At 41.5% G+C, this 25,585-nt stretch overlaps 1 protein-coding gene across 1 annotated transcript in view; it reads right to left on the bottom strand.

The window, feature by feature from the left end:
- Positions 1–526: 526 nt before the first annotated feature.
- The window catches only part of LOC129712915 (aryl hydrocarbon receptor-like), a 174,236-nt gene continuing 149,177 nt past the window's right edge, over positions 527–25,585 (bottom strand). Inside the window, exons 9-11 of the mRNA XM_055661675.1 lie at positions 21,645–21,786; positions 18,687–20,550; positions 527–4,804 (exon numbers count right to left, since the gene is read on the bottom strand). Coding sequence (XP_055517650.1) covers positions 4,652–4,804; positions 18,687–20,550; positions 21,645–21,786 — 2,159 coding nt within the window. The 3' untranslated portion in view covers positions 527–4,651. The remainder of the gene's footprint in view (positions 4,805–18,686; positions 20,551–21,644; positions 21,787–25,585) is intronic.

The raw sequence follows: 25,585 nt of genomic DNA on the forward strand, positions 1-25,585 counted from the left end.
GGACCCACGTATCTCCTGGTCATGGGACAGCTTACATAAAATTTCTGCAATCCTCCGCAGGCTTCCTTTTTTTTTTGTAGTGCTATGGATCTTTCCTGAGAGCAGTCTTGGGATAAGGTCTAGATTGGATTAATGATCTGACCTTGTTCCTTCCTTTCTTGTTCCATTTTGAATTCCCTAGCTCTTGTTTCTTTTCAATTATTTTTCTCTGCCCCTATATTCCACCCATAATTTTTTCGTTTTCCTTGCACATTCCACCATTAAAACGCATTTCATGATGCAGATGATCCTGAAGTTAAATAGCAGTTTCCAGCTTTCCTAATTAGTAACTCAAAGGCTATTCAATAACACATATCTTCCCTTTATTGAAATCCTTTTCATTAATAAAAAAAGTGATGGAAGACAAAAATTTGATTCCATTTAAGGGACTAATCATCTTTCCAGTTTCGCTGAATGCTTACACTTTGAATTTTCTTTTTGTTTTTCTATATTGTTTTAATTAAAGTACCACTCAACCAAGCACACATTCAGTATTTTCTTTAATTACAATACTGAAGTTTTACAAACTTCACTGAAGACCATATTTTAAGGGAAACATGTACAGTGTGTGTGGACATAGCAATTTGTGAGCAAAACAAATATAAACAAGTCAAAAAATATACAAGAAACATTTATAGTAATACTGTTTAAACACCACTTTAACAAAAAAAGGAGGGCAGAGAGCAGAATTCGAACTAGTTCCAAATCTTCACTGTGTTACTGCAGTCATCATAGTCCTGCATACACTATTTCATTATATACTACCAAGGCAAGCTGCTGTAGAAAGTATCGGGCAAAACACTAATAAGCAGCTATGTGTGTAGTACAACAAATGAAAATGCTGATAAGACAGTACACAAGTTGTACTGGATATTTGGCACTTAGTAACAGGATGGTGGTTTGTATTTGGCTTAATAGACTATAATATGATACAGCTGTACTTCACAAACAGTACTTGTGTACAATAATGATGCTGTCCCTTTATACCCTTAATACAGTGTTTGTAGACCCAGCTACTATTCATTATGTTCACAAACATTAAAAAAAAAACTTACTTCGGACTTGCAATGAAAATTGATTTTGCATTTCAATTCCACAATGCATTTGATGCTTCAGGCTGGCAGTTTTCAGATCAAAAAAGTCTGCTTAAATCTAATCTTTCCAATCAAGGTTTTGACTCATGAATGTTAGTGTTGATAGAAATGTTGTTCCCTTTATATGCAGTCAGGGTTAGTCTGGTATCAGACATGGCAAATGACAGAAAAAGGTTACTTTATCTCCTGTCCTACAGTAATCAACTAAGCCACTTACTCCAAAGAATTGTTCATAGATTTCAAATCTCCATTATTTGCAAATATTTAGTCTAGATCTCAATCATGGTAAGCAAAATGTCAAAGAGGTATAAAGATGCCAAATATAATTGCATCTGACTTAATCTGAATCGAAACAAACTTAAATAGAATTAAGGCACTAGGAAGGCTGGTCATGCTATTGGATCTCAAAGCATTTAACACAATAATGAAGGAAATTGGAACCAACATGTGAATTAAAAGTTTCAGTCCCATTACAGTCCCGTCCAATTCTAGTGGACTGGAAAAATGGCGATGGGCAAGTCTAATAATTAAGGGGAAGTAAGTGGACCTAGAAATGTTGGCATTATTTATAGGAATTGTACCGAACGGTATTACAAGCAATCAAAGTTATGGCAATATGAAGAGGTCGGCAGCATACATATAGGAAACAAAGATTTTACTAGATTAACATGATTGAGGAAGGGAATAAATTGAGAGATGTTGACCAAGGATGATAAGAATAGATTTTATATGCTTTAATTCTGGAAACTAAACTCGGTAATATCTTGAACAACCTTTTTTCCCCCGCAAAATCCATCTTTAAAGAATGATTTAACAGTTAAGTTTCACGTGGACATCAAACATGCCAGTGCAATTTTGTGAGTAGGGAACTGCATTCACTCAGATTAAATGTGTGGAGTCAGGTCACAGATGTCATCTCTACAGACTTTTGAATTGGAACTATTGCTGTTTATTTCCTTTAATAATTTGTAAGCATTTACAAGTTTCAGGTGACACAAATCTTTGGGAATTTTTATTTTTGTTCATAACTAAAGAAGTTAAAGCTTGGCAGGTATCATTAATGTAATAAACCTAGTAGTATTAATTTGGGTTTGGAAACTAACGTTTTACTACATGGGTGCTCAGTGGGGTTCCAGACATAGAACTGTGAAATTATTAAAGATTAGTAGAAATGTAATGTTGTTATTTAACATATTGCTTTCCTGGGGTACATAATGCAATATTAAAGGAAACTTGTTAAATATATATAGTCATAATCTTCTGAGCATGTTACAAAACATGTGTGCATTCGACTAGTGCAATCTTTGAGGTGGAAAAGTTACATCCGATTGATTTTGTGTCGGAGTAATATTTTCAAATTGTGTGTTCAATAGTAGTTTGCTTTTTGCATGATGGATTCCAGGCTGAAGGGTCTCCTGTTAGGTAACATCCATCACAAATTGTCCCTCAAAAAGGTGAGAGATGGAATGGATGAATATTTTAAAAATCAACACCATTAGCTTTGCATATCACTGTCCTTTGGTTTTTGCATATGCAATTAGAAAATTTACAAAATGTAATAAATGCATCTTAATAAAATTATCTTCATAAGGACAGTTTAAAAAATGTTACATAATGCACAGCATGTAAATTTAAACATGTACAAAATTAGTAATTATCGAAAAAGGTACATTGTGCACCATTACTTGTGTTTTTAAGTCTAAAACCTGTCTGATAAAGTAATTGCATTTGAAGAGTACATTTCTTTGTTTAAACTGTACATGATAGCATCTAATAATTAAAATACAATTGTATTGTAGTTCTTTGTAATTGCTCGCTGAATCAATAAGAGCTTTTACTTTAAGTATGTTTTTGTCTCCTGACAAGAGTGCAATCTACAAGAGGAAGGTATAATAACTGAGGCGTGGTACTCGTGTACTCATATACATAACTACTGGGAAAAAGTACAACTCATAATGGGAAACCCCACACAATAATCCTCAATACTGTTGTCTTGCTAGATGTTGCATGCATGCCACCTGTGCCAGAACCCACTGCATGCCAACATCTAAAACTAACAATTTACACAAAGATGGTTGCTGCATAGACCATAGTTTCTTTAAATTAAAAACACCTGACTACATCATGGTTCCTGGGATCAGGCAGAGGTTTTTGGAGAATAGATAAAGAGACATCACTGCTAAAACACAATTCTTGGAAGATAATTTATATTTTTAAATTCCTTCGCAAGATCATTTGTGGAAAAATCAGTAACTGTTAAGACACGTACTTACAAGGGGAAAAATAAGGTGCCCATTTTTGAGGTTTGTGCATTGGTGCAACTTACACAAATGGGAGAAAACCTGAAGATACCCACTATATTTAGTGATTGCTCTCTAATGTTAAATATTTGCTGCGGTCTTGAACATTTGAACACTCCTATTTGTATGGAAGAAAAATATTTAAAATCCAAACTAAAATGTACAATTAGTATAAATTTCATACCGATATGCTTTAAAGGATAGGTACAAACTGGGGTCCAACTGTTTGTGATTTAAAGTTCTTCACAGATATTAATTTTAAATAACCACAATCTTGTCAATTTAAGTTACTTTATTGCAACCCATTCTGTATTCTACTTGTACAGCATCTGTGGGATTCCTTTTTCTCACTGAAAATAGTTGCTGTTTCTTTAGTCTTAAGGAAAATGTCTATAGTGCACAGGGTTCTTCAGCATTCCCATTATAACATTAATTGGTGGGCCACAAATTTTGAAAAAGTTCATAAATGTTGTCAGATGTTATAATTCATCATGATGTGAACTTCTACTCCAACATCATCACCATGTATGGGGGCTGCTACAAATATTTAGGTTTGTATCAATTTGAGACGAAAAATAAATATAACCAAATTTATTTTTATATTTACTGTTAGGTGTCCCAGAGAAAATATCCATTACAGTTTAATTTCTCGCCAGCAGATTCTCCTTGTGTTACTGCTGCTTTTAAAGTGCCATAACATGCATAGTTGTGGGGAGGAAGGTGAAAAGGGTAAATGATTGTCAAATCTTATCTCGCACGCACAGTCTTGGAAGGACCATTTCCATTTGGCAAAAGTACATCTGGCAAATTAATGAACACAACTTAAAAAAAAAACTTTTAGCATACTGGAATAACCAGCTTCTATAGTTGTTGTAAAAGTACGTTAATTTTAAGTTACATTTGGTGCTGAATCCTACAACACTAGATCCAACCACAATTGCAATACAGTTCATTCATTGTGAAGGAACATCTTGATATTTCCCATATGAATCCTGGAACAAAATACATATGGGAACCAGACTCAGCTATAAAAGAGCATGATGGTATTTGAAGACCAGAGAGACTGTAATAAAATCCAGCACAGTACAGTCTCTTGCTCCTATTAATCCTCAATTTAGAAGCTGCGTCCATTCACATTCTACATACATATGTTGGTTCCTTCAGCAAACAACGCAAAAACACTCCCACACTTCTTGTCACAGAAAGTTCCACGCTTGCCTAGATAAAGCCATTGGATGATTGATTTGAGTAGGGTCCAGGTTCTCTTGGATGATCGTGTGGAGCCTGGGGAGCTGTGTGTGTGTAATTCACATTATTGAACATACTTGGATAAACTTCATTACTGTTTCCATTGTTGCATCCAGTTTGGATCTGTTGAGGCAAAGAAAAACACACTATTTTATTTAAAGGAAGGACCGATTGCCAACACTAAAATAATTGCTGGATCTTGAGGAACCAGCCTCAGTTTACAATGCAAACTATTTTCATTCTTTAATTTATATTAAGTGCCAAAGTTAATGATACTTTAAGATTGTTAAGAAAATATAATTAACAAAAATGTAATATATACAATAGAAAACAAAAATAGCACTGTCATATAATAAGGATATTTTAATGGGTCAGGCAGCATCTCTGAAGAAAAGGAATGGGTGACGTTTTGGGTCAAGACTAAAGCTGAAACGTCATCTATTCCCTTTGTCCATTGATGCTGCCTGACCTACTGAGCTACTTCAGCATTTTGTGTCTATCTTCGGTGTAAACCAGCATCTGCAGTTCCTTCCTACACAGGATATTTTAACGTCAGATTCATAAACTGTCTTAGGTATGTTAGACTCAAAAAAGCTGGAGTTATTCAGTGGAACAGGCAGAATCTCTGGAGAATGGGTTACGTTTCGGGTGACCCTTCTTCAGACGTCATTGCTTTTTCAAACACACAGTGTTATGTCAATACATGAAATAAGTCATCAATCAAATTTAACATTACTTCAGCTCTGCATGAAGAGCTGAAGTTATATGAATTTAATTTGTCATATATCACGACAAAGCAAAACTATAGATAATTAAAATATCAATGGCATACTGGAATGTTTTGGCGATTCCATATCCAAGCAAGGTCCATCTGCTGACAACTTCACCAATTATAGAAGTTATAGAATTGCCCCATACAGTGCAATCACAACACCCACTCATTGACTAGATCCTTCCTGCAAGACTGATTCCAAACAGTCACGAGCACCCTACCACATATACCTCAATAGACAATAGGTGCAGGAGCAGGCCATTTGGCCCTTCGAACCAGCACCGCCATTCAATGTGATCATGGCTGATCATTCCCAATCAGTACCCCGTTCCTGCCTGCTCCCCATATCACCTGACTCCGCTATTTTTAAGAGCCCTATCTAGCTCTCTCTTGAAAGCATCCAGAGAACCTGCCTCCACCGCCCTCTGAGGCAGAGAATTCCAGACTCACCACTCTCTGTGAGAAAAAATGTTTCCTCGTCTCTGTTCTAAATGGCTTGCCACTTATTCTTAAACTGTGGCCCCTGGTTCTGGACTCCCCCACATCGGGAACATGTTTCCTGCCTCTAGTGTGTCCAAGCCCTTAACAAACTTAAATGTTTCAATGAGATCCCCTCTCATCCTTCTGAACTCCAGAGTGTACAAGCCCAGCTGCTCCATTCTCTCAGCATATGACAATCCCGCCAACCCGGGAATTAACCTTGTAAACCTACGCTGCACTCTCTCAATAGCAAGAATGTACTTCCTCAAATTAGGGAACCAAAACTGCACACAATACTCCAGGCGTGGTCTCACTAGGGCTCTGTACAACTGCAGAAGGAACTCTTTGCTCCTATATTCGATTCCTCTTGTTCTCAAGGCCAACATGCCATTTCTTCACCGCCTGCTGTACCTGCATGCTTACTTTCATAGACTGATATACAAGGATCCCCAGATCCCGTTGTAATTCCCCTTTTCCCAACTTGACGCCATTTAGATAGTAATCTGCCTTCCTGTTTTTGCAACCAAAGTGGATAACCTCACATTTATCCGCATTAAACTTCATCTGCCATGCATCTGCCCACTCCCCTAACCTGTCCAAGTCACCCTGCATTCTCATAGCATCCTCCCCACAGTTCACACTGCCACCCAGCTTTGTGTCATTTGCAAATTTGCTAATGTTACTTTGAACCTCCTTGCTCAACAATGTAATATTTTACTACCAAGGAAGACATATACCACCCAAAGACACCTTCCCTCTCCCTCATTTTATTTCGAGAGTGTCACGCTGCAAGCCAACAACAAGATATCAGCAATAGATATTACAGTGAACCATGAACATATAAAATGGTTGCATCTTTCAGGCACTCAGCATCTGGCACAAGGACAAGCTTTGCCCATTGAACAAGACTACAGTGAATCTGACGGGTTCCCAGGAATGAAAAAGCCCAGTCAGGACAAAGAACAAGGGTGGCTTGGATACCAGTTACTCAGGGGTGAGTTTGGACATTATTTCTGCTCCAGAGCATTTTGCCTAGAGCATTAATGGATAGGCTGTACATCAAGTGGGCCAGGACAATACAATGTTCATTCCTTCATCTCCTTCAGAAAAGTGTGTAAGTTGTCATCTTTATTGCAGTGCTTGTGGTAATATTGGCTAAATTAAAGACACCATAAAATGGAGGATTCCTGCACTTGTCAGAATTGCTTAACCCTTGTCAGCTGAACTTTACAGGCTTTGATTGGTGCCAGCCAGTCTAGGCTCAGACTGATATGCAGGATGGTGAGGGGTTCAGGTGTTCTCCCTGCTTCTCTTAAATTGATAGCACGTATAGCAGTTTTGCAGATGCATCATTTCTATTGGATCGCTGCAAAAGCATTGTAAATAGTATAAATAAAGTTGCAAGATGGTCATCATGTTAATCGATGATTGGTTGAACTGTTGAGCCTTGGAGAAACTGTTTGCATCTGAGGGCACATGATTCAATGGATTTTTGACTGAAACTAGACTGGGGGGAAGTTTAGAATGATCAATTCACATTGGGGGCTCATCCGGGATCTCAGCAGACCCCCAAACACAAGTTTGCGATCAAGGATGTTGAGCTGTTTCGATTGCGAGTGCAGAAATCAGGCCCACTGTGCGGCTTTCGCATAGGTTTTCGGCACTTTGGAGCTGATTGATCATTTGCTGACTTGGGAAAGGATCCAATCGAGATCATTAGAATAGAGTCTAGCAGCAGGGGGGGGGGGGGGGGGGGGGGGGGGGGTGGTTAGCGCTCCTTTGGGTTGGGGGCCCATAAAACCGGGTGTGTAGTGGCCCAAAACCTGGTTGTAGTTGGCAGACTGTAGCTGCTTTAACGAGAGCCTGACGCACTTCATTGGGCGATGGGTGGCCCAAGGTTAGATTTGGTATCCAATTGGTGGGGAATTGAAATACAGCTTTGACCTATGTATCGATCGATTCTTCGCCGGCAGCGCGAATTGGAAAGGTGCGCTCTGAAAATCGGCATTGATAACTGCCAGCGCGAAGTGACTAGGCACTGAACCCCCAGTGCCCAGCAGAGAGGAGAGTCTGCGTGTAGACATCTGAGTCCCGTGTGACGGATGAGGAATCTCGTAAAGGTACTGGGCTCGGTGGTCAGAGTATAGATTGGCCAGGATACTCTAGTCCATTCGAGAATTTAACTGGGCAATTTTGGTTGATTTGAGTGCCCGCGTATGAGGAGGGATACGCACTAAAATTAGGAGTTCGAGAACGAGTTTATATTTGCAAAGCCAAATTTCCAAATACAGAATTTCACATTGAAGTTCTGCCCGTAAGGTGGAATTCAAATTCCTGTATATAGAACTTCGGAGTTGGTGCATGTCCGTGATCGATTCTGAATAGCGGCTGATCAACAGTGAATAGTAACCCTCTGGTCAATTGTTGATTAGTACCTGATAGCAAAGAGTACCTGAGAAATGGGAACCTGTTTACTTGGTGAAATGTAATCTGAATAGCGAAGGGTACCCCTAATTCTGTAGAACTTAGAGAGGAGGGAGAGAGGTCCCCCTATAGGTCCAGTTTTAGCAGAGGGATAGTAACATTCGGGAGGAAAGTAGTCATTTAAGGAGTAGTACCCCTCAGCAAAGAGTAACCTAGGAAGGGGAAAATCTTTGTTATCAGAGGGAGAGGTCACTGAGTGATAACAGCGTGACGCGGCGTCGAGATCGAGTGTTTGTGAACTGTGCGCTAGTGCTTTAAATCATTTTGTAAATTGTAAAAATCTAGCTTGTTGTATTGTTATCGTATCTGAGTTGTGTAAATATTCTGTGTACGTAAATAAACTTAGTGTATTAAGATTTAGAATGTGTTCGCGGACTGTTATTTGTGTTGCTGCTTGTGCGAGTGTTTACGGATTTAGACACAAACTAAAAGTGTGCTTGATTTAAATATTTGTATTTGTTTAAAGCGTAGTACTGTAAGAATCTGAGGCATGGTGGTTCGATCAGAGGTTGTACTCGTTCAATCGCTGTGTCGGGGGAGGAGTCATCCCACTTACTGATTGTGCCACGAGGAAGATTTATTAGAGTGCGATTTACAGTCGTAATAAGTGAATGTTTGTGATTTATGCAGGAGTGTGGTTAGGTATACTTCCGATAAGTGGACTAATTTATTTTCCGTGTTCAATTTTGCTCACGTGTTTGGAGTTCATTTGCATGATTAAGATTGGGGATAGGAGACGGGCTGGGAGAACATGTATGAGTGTGATTGGTTGTTCCTTGGAGCATTTTGATTTGAGTATTGTTTAAAATGACTTTGGTAATTTCGAAATTAGAAAGGAAAATCGTTAAGAGGTGCGAGTAGTTTTAGAGTTGCTTCCATATCCAACAGAATGGGGAACCATTCTGCAAATAAAGATATGGCCACTGACTCGGAAAGTCCTTTACAAATGCAGCGAATTTCCACAAAAAGCTGATCGATTAAGAATTCTTTCTGGATCGTTAAATAGAGATTTAGGGAGTGAATTATGGCCCCGAGGGGGCATAGATACAGTAAAGGGATTAAAATACATTGAGCAGATTATATGGCAGTGCAGCGATAATACAGAGGAAAAATAACTAATTGAATTGTGGAGAAATTATTATGAGGAACAGAAAGCGAGTAGAGCGGAGGAAAGAATGGCAAGTTGGAAGGAAGCAACTAAAGCGGGGGATACAATTAGAAGATACTGAAGCATTTGAACCTCCAGGTAGCCTAAGGGAAGAGCCTGAGAGTATTAAGGATAAAGGGAGGAAGAAATCTTTCACAGAAAGATTATCATCCATAAGGCTTAAGCGCCAGGATCCGATGGTTGGCACTGTTTACGAGGGGGATGACGATGATTATTTAGAAGACTGGGAGAGTTAGAACTAGAAAGTCATGTCCATCACCTTATACATCTTACGATCCTAATACCTCAAATGTACATCGAGGAGTTGATAATGGGAATAGACAATCAAATCGCAGGGCACAAACTTCCTTAACCTGACCGCTCCGTCCATTACAGACAGTCCTAGAGTTCATGGTACCAGGATCCAGACTAGGAAAAAGACTAAATTAGTTATGGAGAAAGAAGAGCGTACCCCTAGACAAATTGAACAAGCAGTTAAGGAAGGAAGAAAATCATTTGGAAAGTACCGTGAGGGGGAAGATACATCTGGGTGTGAGACCATAATTGAAGAGGCTGAGGTAGATCCTGAAGCTAAACAAACAACCCTAAGACAGTTCCCTCTAAGGGAAATGCCTAATCCTTCTTTTGATCCAACCAATACAGTGAGCGCAAATAATCCCCATACAATTATAGAGTCTATTCCCCATGGAAGCCTAATGAGACGATGGCTATTTTAAGTCAAATACTTGATCGTAGAAAATCACCCACTTCTTTTGTGGATCACTTAAGAACAACAATGCGTGTTTATCACGCTGATTCCTAGTATTTATGGGCGGTGATCCAGCAAATAATGACCCCATGTGAGCACACCAGATTCCTAACGAATTTAGGACATCCGTCGCATGAAGCTCTTGCAAATATAATAGCGGACAATGGTGCAATGGAGGAAGCTGCTTTAACAGCCAACACCCTTCAGAAACTAATCGATTTGGCCAGAACATTAGATGTAAGACCAAAAAGGGGAGAAGGAGCAGATGAGTTTTTAGAACGATTCTCTGAATTATATATGGATCAATCGGGTGACTTAAATTACAGAAATGGAGTTAATTCCCCTCAATATTGTGCGATCCTACTGAATTGTCTCCCCACCAATGAAGCAGAAGCCATTAAGACTAATAACGTGGACTGGACAGAAAATAGTGCCAGTCAAATGGCTAGGGCTTTAAGATATCATTGGAAGAACATAAAGATGCAGGATAGCCCACCTGCAGTAAAACCAAAAACTGAATATGTGATCAGAAAAGAAATACCAAAATTCGACTGAATCAAGGATCCCTAGAGTACCAGCAAACTATGGACTGGGAGAAGTTAGAGTTCCGGAATATCCAGACCAATATTATCGGGAAACATCTGCCCTAGAGCCAGTCCTCTAAAGACCAGGATTGAGGACATGCCGGCCACCAGAAATGGGCCAGTGTTTTCATTGCGGAGGGGTAGGTCTCTGGAGTAGGGGGTGCCTAAATAAAGAAAGGAACAACAGTGCAGGTCACAGAAAACATCTCCAAGATCAAAGAGAATGGAGGGATCAACAGGATCCTAGAGAGCACAGAGGGAACTGGCAGGGAAATCAAGAGCTTGATTCAGTGGTTTTTGACTGAAACTAGACTGGGGGGAAGCTTAGAACGAGCAATTTACGCTTGCTCCTATATTGCTGTCATAAGATTTCAAGCCAGCAGTAAAGAAAGTTCGTTGAGGTACTTCTGGATTAGAGTGGTGAAACACTTTGAAGGTGTTCATTGCTTTCTTCCTCCCAGCTGGTAATGGCCAGAAGGTTTACTATTCCAGTCAAAGTGCCTTGGTAGTTGCTGCCATCCATTTGTATTTGGTCTACGCTGCTGCTGGTATGTGCCAGTGTGGGGAAGAGTGACAAATTCATGCTGCTTGAGTGGGTTGACAAAATGCCGTGGGCTGCAGTCGATTGGGTGAAGTCCAGCTTCCTCAGTGCTGTTGGAACTGCATTCTCCCTGGCTGGTAGAGAAGAGTTTGTTTTTCCCCTCATCCCCTCACGGGTCTTGCTTCAAAATTAAGGACAGGAATGCTTCGGAAAATCTAAAGTTTGCTGCACAAAATCCTGCCACTATCACATAGAACAGTACAGCATGAGAACAGGCCCTTCGGCCCATAAAGACAACCATCTTTTATCTACCTGTACATAATCCATCTCTCTCCATTCTCTGCATATCCATATGCCTATCCTAAAGTGTCTTAAATGCCACTATCATATCTGCTGCAACCACCAATCTTGGAAGCATGTTCCAGGCACTCACCATATTGTGTAAAAAATAAGTTGCTCCACACATCTCAGAATCGTAGTAACATTAAATTTTGCACCTCTCACCTTAAAGTTAAGCCCTCTTGTATTTCATTTTTCCATCCTGGGATAAAGATTCTGACTATCTACCCTATCTATGCCTCTCATAATTTTATATACTTCTATTAGGTCTCCCACAACTTCTGGTGTTCCAGAGAAAACAATCCAAGTGTTTCCAATCCAGGCAACATTTTCCTGTAAACGTCCTCTGCACCATTTCTAAAGCTCCCACATCCTTCCTGTAATAAGGAATTACCAGAACTGCATGCAATACTCCAAATGTGGACTAACCAAAGTCCTATAAAGCTGCATTGTGACTTCCTGATGCAGCCCATGAAAGGAAGCATACCATATGCTTTCTTTACCACTTCACCTGCTCGCGTTGCTACTTTCGGGGATTTATAGATTTGGACCCCAAGATCCCTCTGTACAGCAAAGGAATCTTATTCATTTAGCAAAATAAAGGATTCTTCCCCTTGAACTTGCATGTTGTATGTAGCCAGTTCCCCAGTGGAGATTGTATCCACTGTGGAGCCATCATTACAACAATCGGGCAGTAGAACAAGAATCCCAGAGGACAAACACCATTGAGGGCTCCAGCAATGAGAGCCATATTTAGACACATTCTTTTCAATTACAGTAATTACATGTCTGCTTCCAATCAATGCTTAGACGTCTTTATGTTGTAGGTGGTCATTGAATCATAATTATGTACCATAAACATAACCTGCTACTTAGTAAATCAGGTTGTACCACATTCAGATACAGACCATTTTTTTTTCTGAGCTGCGACTCTGTGAGTAGGATTTCCATTTGAAGCAAAGGGTAAACCCACCTGCCCTGGCATGAAATCCAGAGCACTGGTTATAGATCCAAATGTTGTGAGCCTCATTATATGTTATTTAACTGTAGTCACTGGAGCCTTCACTGGTGTGGACTCAGTCCACACCAGTTCTACTCCAAGAATAGCCATTTGCTTTCTTATCGTGTCTATAATGATGGCTGTACTGTGAGTAATACAATCTCCTCTTGGGCACAGGCTACATACAATATGCACATTTAAGGGGATTGGTTCTTCCTTTTACCGTACAAATACAATTCCTCGTTCACTCCCCAGTACCATGACTGCAGGTTATCACTCCCTGAACCACAAGGTAGTCTGTCATATTGGCTGAGACACATGCCATGCTGTCATTGCCTCCTAAATAATGAATTTTCCTTTCGTTATCTAGAATACTCCTTATGTAGCAACAAAGAACCATGATAACCTTCATAGCCAAAGAACAGAGTAGGAACAGATCCAAGGCTGGAGCTCTGCCTGCCACAGGTAAATTTCAATGAAAACTTGGCATCCAGGCAAAGTATCTAGCCCACTGATGCATAAATAATTACTCATAGAAGACACCTGGACAAGCCATAAGACATAGCAGAAGAATTAGGCCATTCGACGTCTATCTTTCGATAATGAATGATCTATTTTTCCCTATCAACCCCATTCTCTTGCCTTCTCCCCATAACATTTGTCACCCTTACTAATCAAGAACCCATCAGTATTCACTTTCAAAATAACCGATGATTTGGCCTCTACAGCTGTCTGTGGCAATGAACTCCACAAATCCACCACTCAGCGGCTAAAGAAATTCCATCTGTAGACATACACTATAGTCAGGCCTTCATTACTTGATGGGTTTTAATGAGATCCCGAGTTCTTTATCCTTCTAAACACCAGCAAGTACAGGCCCAGAGCCATCAAATACTCCTCATACATCATCCCACGGATCATTCTCGTAAATCTCGTCTGGACCCTGTACAATGTCAGCACATCCATGCTCAGATATGGAGCTCAAGACGGCTCACAATATTCAATTTATGGTCTGATGGGTGCCTTGTAAAGCCTCAGCATTACATTCTTCCTTTTATATTCTAGTCCTCTTGAAATGAGTGCTAACATTGCATTTGCCTTCCTTACCACCAACTCAACCTGCAAAATAACATTTTCGGAATCCTGTACCAGCACTCCCAAGTTCCTTGCATCTCCGATTTCTGAACCCTCTCCCCATTTAGAAAATAGTCTACTCCATCACTGCTTCTACCAAAGTGCATGACCATACACTTTGCCAGACTGTGTTCCAATTGCCACTTCTTTTCCCATTTTCCCAATCTGTTCAAGTTCTTCTGCAGACTCTGCTTCCTCAACACTACCTGCCCCTCCACCTATCTTTGTATCATCCGCAAACATGACAACAAAGGCATCAATTCCATCATCCAGATTGTTAACATATGATGTTAAAAGTAGCGGACCCAATACCGACCCCTGAGGAACACCACTAGTCACCGGCAGCCACCAGATAGGGTCCCTTTGATTCCCACTCTTTGCCTTCTGCCAGTCAGCCAATCTTCTATCCATGCTAATACCTTGCTCTAATAGTATGGGCTCCTCTCTTGCGGCACCTTATCAAAAGCTTTCTGAAAATCCAAGTAAACACCATCCACTGGCGCACCTTTGTCTATCCCACCTGTTACTTCCTTGAAGAATTCCAACAGATTTGTCAGGCAAGATCTCCACTTAACATAACGATGCTGACTTTGGCCTATTTTATCACGTGCTTCCAGTAACCCAAAACCTCATCCTTAAAAATAATAATAATGGACTCTAAAATCTGACCGATACTGAAGTAAGGCTGACTGGCCTATGATTTGCTCTTTGCCTCACTCCATTCTTAAACAGTGGAGTCACATTTGTGATTTTCCAGTCTTATTGCTTTTTTAATTACCCTCTGTTGGTTTGTAAAAGCTTCCCAATCCGCTAACTTCCCACTAATATTTGCAATATTATATGCCTTCTCTTTGAGGACTCCTTTGACTTTCCTTGTCAGTACTGTTGCCTCATTCCTCCCTTTGTATGTTTCTTCCTCTGGGATGAAAAGATCCCCTGTTTTCAAAATTAGTCCCAGAAACTCCTGGGGCCATTGCTGCTCTTGTTACTATCTACTTCCAATCAACTTTAGCCTGCTCCACCCACCCCTCATGCATCCATCATTACTCAACAGTATTTCTGATACATCCTATTTTGGTTTCTCTCTCTCAAACTGCAGGTTGAATTCTATCATATTATTATCACTGCCTCCTCGGGATTCCTTCGCCTAAGCTTCCAAACCAAATCTGGTTCATTACACTGCAGCAAATCCAGAATTTCTTTTCCCCTAGTGGGTTCGACCATGAAATGCTCTAAGAAGCTATCTTGTAGACACTTTACAGTACCAACCTGATTTTGCCAGTCTACCTGTATATTGACCATGATCCATTGTCTTTCTTACATACTTTTCTACCTCCGGATGTCATTTGTGCACTGCCACATCCTGGATGATTATTTGGAGGCTTGTATATAACACCCAAGAGGGTCTTTTTACCCTTGCAGGTTCTTAACTCTACCCACAAGGATTCTACATTTTCTGATCTGATGTTATCTATCTGTATCTATCTATATAAAATTACTAAAACTCTCATCTTGACCACTTCCTGTATGCGTTGTAATTAAATCTGCGCAAAAACGATTCCCCACAGCGCTGCAAATTTTCGCCACCTTACTCACTATTCTCCTCTGCTGCAAGTCAAATAAGTTTTGTTCCGATCGGTGAAATAGTTATGAAGGTGCTCCCTACCTCCCTGTCTCACCCCCCTCTCCCCCACACCCCCCCCCCCCCCCCCCCCCAACACCGTGGCAAACCATTCTACATTTCCCCGTCGTCTTACCCCATTCTTATATAGTGAAATTGTATGTATTGTGCCGTGAGTAATTACTCAGGGTAGGCAGTCAGTCGGCTTTTAAAAAAAATCTTAAACCGTGCATGCACAGATTGTTCTCCTCTCCGTAAAAATAAAAAATAAAAATAAAGAAAGTAACAATTCAATTGGCCCAAAGCTTCCAAATCTCCTTCATTCTGATTTACTGAATGGGTAGGGTGTGGAGGGTGACAACAGGTGGAAAGAAAGTAGGGAAAAACGGGAGCACACCGGGACAAGTTGAATCAGTTGTGATTTTATTGAATGACAATACTAGTTCAAGGGACCAATTGGGGGAGAATTCCTTTCACAGCTGGCCAGGGGTAAAGTTGCGGGGAGGGCAGCAACGTTGAGAAGGAGGGGGTCAGAATTCATGCCAGTAACCCACTCAGTCACTGCTGCCGCGGCGTTCCGGGCACGGAGCCATCACATTGTGGCTGGGGAGGGTAGTAGCTTGCGTGGCTATGAGAGGCTGCCGGGACTGGACAGTGGAACCAACCACCATCTCAGCGCCTTCTGCCGGCCCGCTCACCTCTGGCAGTGCTCTCCGTCTGAACAGTGAGGGGACCAGCTCAAGTGCAAAGATCATAGAGCGGAGAAGGTCAGCGGGTGATGGCTAACAGGACAGCGGACGGTGGAGCTTACTCCTGTGTCACCGCGAACAAGGGACCAATTGAGGTTACGTGCACTGAAACATGGTGTAAGCTTCACCGCCCACTGCCCTGTTATCCATCGTCCGCTGACCCGCTCTTGAGCTGGTTTTTTTCCCTCAATCCCGTGGCTTGTTGTCGTTTTTGGCAACTTTACAAGCATTTTTCTTAGATCGAATCCTATCTTTCACTTTTCTTGACAGTAACGGGCGGATTACCTAGTATCTTGGCAATAGTTCACAAATTGCTTTGAATGCCAGTTTGATAGAGCAAAGGGCAAATCAATGAAGTGTGAAGAGTAGCACAATCACATGTAGCATGCAACACCTTTGGTTCAGAACTTTGATTCAATCTGATAAACAGCGCAAGACAATCAATAACATTAAGACTGTAATTCATAATCAAAATTCCAACCATATTAAGATTACTACTGAAAAATAGAACAATGATACATCCCCAGTTTGAGATCAATCATAAGATCATGTGATAGGAGTTGAATTAGGCCATTTGGCCCATGAAGTCTACTCTGCCATTCAATCATGGCTGGTCTATCTCTCCCTCCAAACCCCATTCTCCTGCCTTCTCCCCATAATCACTGACACCCATACTAAACAAGAATCTATCTATCACTGCCTGAAACAGATCCACTGACTTAGCCTCCATAGCCTTCTGTGGCAAAGAATTCCACGGATTCACCACCCTCTGACTAAAGAAATTCCTCATCTCCTTCCTAAAAGAATGCCCTTTAATTCTGAGGCTAGGATCTTCAGTCCTCAACTCTCTTTCTCAAGTGGAACCATCCTCTCCACATCCACTCTATTCATGCCTTTCACTATTCTGTATGTTTCAATGAGGTCCCCCTCGTTCTTCTAAACTCCAGCGAGTACAGGCCCAGTGCCATCAAACGCTCATCATATGTTAATCTACTCATTTCTGGGATCACTCTTGTAAACCTCCTCTGGACCCTCTCCAAAGCCAGCACATCCTTCCTCGGATATGGTGCCTAAAATTGCTCACAATATTTCAAATGTGGCCTGACCAGTGCCTTATTCAGCCTCAGCATTACATCCCTGTTTTTTGTATACAAGCCGTCTTGAACAATGTCATGAGCCGAGAGGTGCATACCCATTCAAAGCCTATTTCTAATCAATGATTTATTTGTTTGGGCTCCATTCCTTGTGAAATTATTCTGCTTTATATTTCTCTCTCAACTCAGATTGATATGTTTGAAAAATTAAAAAAATTAAATTTTATTTAGGTGTTAGCTTTCATCACTGGCAGCATTTGCATTTCCCAATCAGAAAATCACAGGTTCTCATTTCATTCCCTCAGCTGGATTGCCTAAATTTGACAATGATGAACTGTTACACATTCATTGACATTAAACCAAGTTTCTTTCTGCTGTCCCAAGATGATGTGAATAATTACAGGTTACGGAACCCTGACACGTTAGCCTGGGGATATGAAAGAGTATTTGGGATTCCGGCGGACTAAGCTGCGGGGCGGGGCAGGGCGAACTCAGTCCGAATATTGTTACGGGGAGGAGGCTAGGGGAGAGATTCAGTCTGCAGCCACATTCCCATCCTGTGAACTGTTTGGGTCACGAACAGTATTCAAGAAAGGAACACCAGGGAGGGGCTGTAAATTGCTGTATTCAAAGTAGTACCAGGGAGCTCCATTAAATATAAATCAAAAATATTTTTTGTTTTCACAAGTTGAAAATAGAATCGTTTCTAAGAATTTGAGTTTTAACAATGATTGCACTTTAAACCTTTGAGCTTATTCGCAGTTATGAAATATGCTATTTGAATGGAAGTCATTTTCAAAGTTAAATGTGCTAGAAAATCTCATAGTAAAACAGTAATCATGATTATCTTGAGAATGTCAGTTTAACATCGTTCAAAGGAGACTTAAAACATAAGGCTTTAACATGAAAGCGCTGTGGTGCTGTCAATTGACAAGTAAACCAAACTCCAGCATTAATAATCCAATGTACTGAGTTCAAATCTCTCTTTGGCAGTCAAAAATTGAACTTGATTAGAAAATAATGTAGAAATATTAAAGCTGCCACTGATTAAAACAGATATTACAATCAGGTCATTGTGTTCCCACAAACACATAATGATTCACTGATATTCTTTATAGAAGATAACATAGTCTGGCATGTATGTACCTCGAGACCCATGACAACATGATATGCTATTGAGTGGCCTCGGAGATCTTCCAATTGCACCAATACTTTCTCAGGGCAATCAGAGACAAGTAGATTTTTTTCCTCACCCGACTTCTTGAGAATGGTGTAAGAAAATAGTGTTTACCTTGGCTAAAAAGGGCTGTTCGCTCGGGTTTGTTGACTTGAATTTCAATGTATCCATACAGGGCAAGTCACTCTCTGTTAAACATGGAATCATAGACATGGCGCCTGTGTAACATGCCTGTGGTGTAATCAAATCCATTGATGGGCTTATAGCACTACAATCCTGAATCTCGGAATGCTGCTGTACACAGTCCAGGTAATCCTCCAGGCCATTAACTTTGTTGCAGTTCTGTGTATGAAAGCCATCAACTGGCACGTCTGTTTGGCTAAAGTCAGAAGGCTGGGTTAACCCACTATCTCCCTGCTGATACAACAGGAAGGCTTGGTGACATGCTGAATTGGCAACATTCAGCTCAGATTTATATTGGAACCCTGATGATGTGTTGTCCAAACGAGAGAAATCAAACTGCTTCTCCTGATCATTACCAAGACTTTCACTGCCGGAGTTCCAGTTTCTGAACAGTCCGTTGACTTTCATGAGCTTCATTTTCTGGCACAGCTGCTGCTGTTGCCGATAATGTTGCATTCGAGATTGTTGCTGCTTTTGCTGGAAATGTTGCGATGGAAGTGGCTGCTGTCGGTAATGTTGGATTGGATGTTGTTGCTGCAACAAGTGTGTTGCAAGTTGTTGCTGCTGCTGCTGCAAGTGTTGCACTGGAGGCAGGTGCTGCTGTTGCTGCAAATTCTGCAATGGAGGAAGCTGCTGCTGTTGCTGCAAATGCTGCACTGGAGGTTGCTGTTGCAAGTGCTGTATTGGAGGAAGCTGCTGCTGCTGCTGTAAATGCTGCACTGGGGGCAGCTGCTGCTGTTGTGAACACAACATTGAAGGCAGCTGATGTTGCTGTGAGCGCTGCATTGGAGGAAGCTGCTGCTGCTGTTGCTGCAAATGCTGTGCTGGGGGCAGTTGCTGCTGTTGCAAGCATGGAACTGAAGGCAGCTGATGCTGTTGCTGTGATCGCTGCACAGGTGGCAGCTGATGCTGTTGTTGCTGCAACAGCTGCACTGGAGGCAGCTGATGCTTTTGCTCAAAGCTTTGCTCTGGTAATTGCTGTACGGGGTCCACTGGAAGTTGCTGTAAGGGCTGCACTTGAAGTTGCTGCTGTTGCTGCAAATGTGGCAGAAACTGTTGCTGCTGAAAGCTATGCGTTGTAAGTTGTTGCTGTTGCAAGCGTTGTGTTGTAGGTTGTTGTTGCGTCATGCAATTTGAGTTTGAGTTCAGTGGTTTCTCCTGCATACAGCTTGAATACATGCAGTCCGACCTCTTCTTTAGCGATTCTTGAACATAATTTAGAATTTCATCATTCAATGCAATGTTATTTATATCTCCAGCATCATCCCACTGAACCTTCAGGAATGTCTCATCCTGGCTTATGAGATCAAAGTCCTCTAGTTCTATATCAAGATTTTTCATTGTGTTATAAAGCTCACTGCCAATGCTATTTGCCAAAAAGTCTACATTTTTTTCAGGAGCAGGAAAAGGCTTTTGCTTCTGAACACAATCAATCTTCCTAATACTGTTGTCTTCATTGAACATAAGTTCTTCCCAATTATATGGATAGGCATTACTTAATTCCGTATCTTTGCTCTCATTAAAAAAGACCTTTTCAAATGTTTGATGCTGTGAAGGTTCAGATATATATACCGATCTATCTTGTCTTAACATGGCACCAAGAATGGAGTTTGGATCCAGTGGTTCCTGCTGCTTCGTTGATTCTGCCACAACTGTGTGTTTAATTTGATTAATTTCAGGATCCAATAATCCAAGCATTACACAATTTCCTTCATATAGCAATGCCTCGCCTGTTGCAAAATTAAAAGGTAACTGCAAAGTTCGTTTTTGCAAATGCTCTTCCCCTTCCTCCTTCCTGGGAAAAAACAGAAATGTCCATTGTTATTACAAGCATTCACAGAACATCCAAGAACTCAAGTCTAGCTGTTTCTAATATAAAAGGGCTCTCAAAGGGGATTCATTTCTGATGAAATTATTCTAGCCTTTGCAGGAAGGGGGAATGGGTGGAAAAACAAGGATTTAATTGTCCTGGTTTACGACCTTTTACCTGATCTTGCAGCTTGTGTTGCCTTACTGTCCTTACCAATCTGTTCTAGATATGGAGGGTGAACAGGGCTGACCATCCAACGCAAGAATTATCCTGAATTGAAAAGAACTCCATATTGCAAGCAAATCTCAGGCATCAGGTCACAGAGAGAAGCACTCGTGAAACCAAGGCAAACGTGTGAATTCTTCACACACACGGCCCCTAAGATTGGGATTGAACTCAGTCATTGTTGAGAGGCAGCAACATTAATAGATAGACACAAAATGTTGGAGGAGCAACTCCGCGGGACAGGCAGCATTTCTGGAGAGTTTGAAGAAGGGTCTCGTCTCGAAATGTCACCCATTTCTTCCCTCCAGAGATACTGCCTGTCCCGCTGAGTTACTCCAGCATTTTGTGTCTATCTTTGTGTAAAGCAGCATCTGCAGTTCCTTCTTACAGCAACATTAATAGGTCTGCTACTCTGTAGCCCAAAGATGTTTGAATGCCTATCAACCTCCCCCTTCAATATATTCAAGGTGTTAGGTTGGCTATACTTTAATCTCTAACTTGAAGTTATCAGCAAATGATTCAAGGTTCGAAGCACTGTTAAAGCAATTGTGAAAAGATCCAGACGTAGTCACAGAGAGCGTGTGTAAACTCCATACAGACAGCACCAAAAGGCTCGGCTGAACATGATCACTGGTTCTGTAAGGCAGCAGCTTTACTAGATATACCAACTTGTCACCCGAAAAAATGGAAGTGAAGCAATTATTTAGCAATCAACATTAATTTTAGACAAAATTAAACAAGTATTAAGACACGTTTTCCCTTCCCTGGAGAATGGTACACCAAATGGCTTGCTTCGTGAACAGAGGTGCAATCAGGGACTCGCAAATAAAACGTACATTTTTTTTAATACTTACGTGAGAGGCCTTTGTGTGGCTATAATATAATCTGGCTTCCCATTACTGTATCCAAGTCGTGCATTTGCTTGCACCCAAGTCCACCCATTCTCTTTGGTCAAAAGTCTGAAAACAGTCATTCCACTTTCGCCAGTCTTCATCACTGAAATGTAAAAAACAGGTACAAGTAACTGAAGAACAAATCTCATTAATTTCAGACCATTCAACATTTGGTAAAAATATGTATTTGGAAAAAGTTAAGGTGATGACCAAATAGATTACAAATAGAATTAAGATATTCAATTTACAACCCAATCCAACCCCCACTAACTTATCCACCTAATAAATCCAGTGCATCCTCTCCCTACAGCAAGTGGACACTATTGACTACCATCATTCAACAGCATGTAAACCAGTTTCCATCATTTAAAAATCTTTACACATTTCATTCCAATAGCTATTCCGGAAGTGGCGGCGCTGTTAACAGCTGCGGCTCGCCTGCAGTCCGTCTGTCTTTACTTTTTTCTGTTGTTTTTTTTGTCTTGTTTTGGTTAAGTTTTAGTTTGTTGGGTTGTGTTAGAGGGGGTGAAACATGTTCTCTGTCTCTTCCTTCGGGGGAATGCGACTTTTTCGTGTCGTATCCCCCTTCTCTGCCTCTGTCTGCGCTGAGGCCTAATGGCGGAGCTGGCGGCCTCCAACCTGCGACTGACCCCGAGGCAGAGCCAGCCAGGACTTACCAACAAGAGGCTGGCTGTCTTTGGGGCTAAGGTAGCGGTGGCCCGACTTGCTGGTGCGGCGTTCTGGCTTTCGGTGGCGGCCTGGAGCTGATGCAGCGGGGCTCGGAGCTGAGACTGCAGGACTCGGAGCTGGGGCAGCAGCCTGGAGCTGGGGCGGCTGCCCGGAACGGAGACTGCGGGACCTGAAATGGCGACTGCGGGACCCGGAGCTGGGGCGGCGGCTTAGAGCGGAGACTGCGGGACCCGGAGCTGGGGCGGCAGCCCGGAATGGAGACTGCGGGACCCGGAGCTGTGGCGGCGGCCTGGAGCTGGGGCGGTGGCCCGGAGCAGAGACTGCGGGACCCAGAGCTGGGGCGGTGGCCCGGAGCGGAGACTGTGGGACCTGGAGCTGGGGCGGTGGCCCGGAGCGGAGACTGTGGGACCTGGAGCTGGGGTGCCTGCCCGGAGCTGATGCTGTGGCGGGCCGTCTCGGAGCGGAGACGGTGTTCCGGCTTTCGGCGGCGGCGACATCACCACGGAGGTCTGCTGGACTGGAGAGCGGGATCTCCGGCCTGGATCGATCGCCTCAGCGCAGAGGGAGAACAAGGAGGGAAGAGACGGAGACTAAGACTTTGCCTCCATCACAGTGAGGATGTGCTTGGTGAACTCACTGTGGTGGATGTTTAATTTGTGTTTATTGTATGTTTTGTTATTATTGATTCTGTGTATGACTGCAGGCAACATAATTTCGTTCAGACCGAAAGGTCTGAATGACAATAAAGGATCTATCTATCTAAGACATATATTACCACATGCAAGATTTAGGTATATTTACCAGTGCAGCATTTGACATTTTTTAATTAAAATAATTTTCTTCAATCCCATGTTTCATAATCTTTGGGGTCAGCCTACTATGGAGTATTTTATCAAATGCTTTACTAAAATGTACATAGACATCCACCGTCCTACCCTCATCAATCACCTTAGTCACCTCCTCAAAAAACCCGATCAAGTTAGTAAGACACAGCCTGCCATGTACAAAGCTATGCTGGCTATGCTGGCTATGCCTAATTAATCCATGTTCTTCCAAATGGGAATAAATCCTATCCTGAGGAAGCTTCCCTGTTACTGACGTGAGGCTCGCTGGCCTATAACTCCCTGGATTCGCTCTGCTATCATTCTTAAATAAACGAACATAAACTGCTCTCCAGTTCTCTGGGATCTCACCAGTGGTTAGAGAAGATGCAAAGATCTTCGACAAGGCTTGAACCCAGTCACTGGAGTTGTGAAGCAGCAACATTAATAGGTCTGCTACTCTGCAGCCGAAAGTAGTTCAATTGTCTATCAATCTCTTTCTTCAATATATTCAAAGTGTAAGAAAGACTGGCTATACTAAATAAGTTATGAGCAAATGATTCAAGGAATGAGGCACAGTTAAAGCGAGCATAAAAAGATGTGGGGGCATGGGAATAGATATGTGCAAATTGAAATGTACTGCTCTTCAAAGCGATAGGAAACAATCAAGGCTTTTGGAAGTGAATAGTCACTGCAATGGAATGTTTTTGTGCAGTATGACTATGACGAGAGACAATGCTGGGCAATGGGGTAAAAGGAGGATAATAGCACTGACTATATTACTACAAAGTGATGTCCCAGCTCTGTCGGCTGAATGGCCTTTTGTTCTGTTTAAAGACTTGATTCTGAGAAATTACTATATTTATATTAACCAAATCCTGGTTGAATACATCCTAGATTGCTGAAAAGAAAAGGAGGACAAACTGCAGAACTACTGACCATTTAGAAACCTCCCTAGATATGGGATTGGTATACTGGTGAACTGGAGAAATACTTCCTTGTTCAAAACATCTTGCAAGGATAAACCTAGCAAGCCAGTCAGTCACTGCGTTACATGGGAGCCAATATGGATGAACATCTAGGCCAAAGGGTGGATTTTAACAGTATGTATTTGTTAAAGCAAATCTTGTTTCATAAAATAAATAGGTTTTTTTTGCTGATGAAATACATAAAAATTGATGAGGGTGACATTCATAGTAGGCAAGTCAGTAAAATGAAACCTTATGAAATGAAAACCTACAGAGTAAAAGGGCAAATTTCAAATAAAATTGGCTTAGCGACAAGAAGCATTGGCAATGAGCTGGTATTTTCATTTCTCTCTACTATTCCAATCCTTGGCCTACCACTAAGTCTTTCCTTCTTAAAAAAAAATGTCCAACTTAACTTCCTTGGTTAGCCCCATTTGGTTCCTTCCCTGGGGACCCACATCATTACTGGGATATATTTTTGCCGAATCCTTTAAGGTTTCCTTAAGTCGGCCATTGCTTACTCACTGTCCATCCAGCTAATCTATCTACCCAGTCGACTTTAATCAACTATATTTTCTTTCCATTGTAATTCCCTTTACTAAGGATAAATCCTCTTGTTGCTAATCCATGTCTTTCCTCAATCTGAACACAAATTTCTATTATGCTGGGATATCTGTCTGTGTACAAGCTATCGTACGTCCAGAGATCCTTCTTCCCCAAACATAGTTCCAGTATCCCAGGAATCTAAATCCCTTCTTTCTGTACCATCTTCTTAGATGTGTATTCATCTGGTCTAATCCCCTATATCTTGCCTGGGTTATGTTGCCTGGGTTTCAGCACCTAAGTTACAGAGAAAGGTTGAACAAGTTAGGTCTTTATTCTTTGGAGCACAGAAGGTTAAGGGGGGACTTGATAGAGGTCTTTAAAATGATGAGAGGGATAGACAGAGTTGATGTGGATAAGCTTTTTCCATTGAGAATAGGGAAGATTCAAACAAGGGGACATGACTTGAGAATTAAGGGGCAGAAGTTTAGGGGTAACATGAGGGGGAACTTCTTTACTCAGAAAGTGGTAGCTGTGTGGAATGAGCTTCCAGTGGAAGTGGTGGAGGCAGATTCAATTTTATCATTTAAAATTAAATTGGATAGGTATATGGACGGGAAAGGAGTGGAGGGGTATGGTCTGAGTGCAGGTAGATGGGACTAGGTGAGAGTAAGTGTTTGGCACGGACTAGATGGGCCTAGATGGCCTGTTTCCGTGCTGTAATTGTTATATGGTTATATCTATATTCACTGACACGTGGTACTGGAAATAATCCTACTACCCTGCTGTTTTTACTTATCAAATCACTCCGTAAAAGTAGTTTGCTGGACCCCATCTATTCCTTTAACCTACACCATTGGCACCAACATGCACTAAAACA

The sequence above is a fragment of the Leucoraja erinacea genome, chromosome 2 (genome assembly GCF_028641065.1).
Source record: "Leucoraja erinacea ecotype New England chromosome 2, Leri_hhj_1, whole genome shotgun sequence".
Taxonomy (NCBI): Eukaryota; Metazoa; Chordata; class Chondrichthyes; order Rajiformes; family Rajidae; genus Leucoraja; species Leucoraja erinaceus.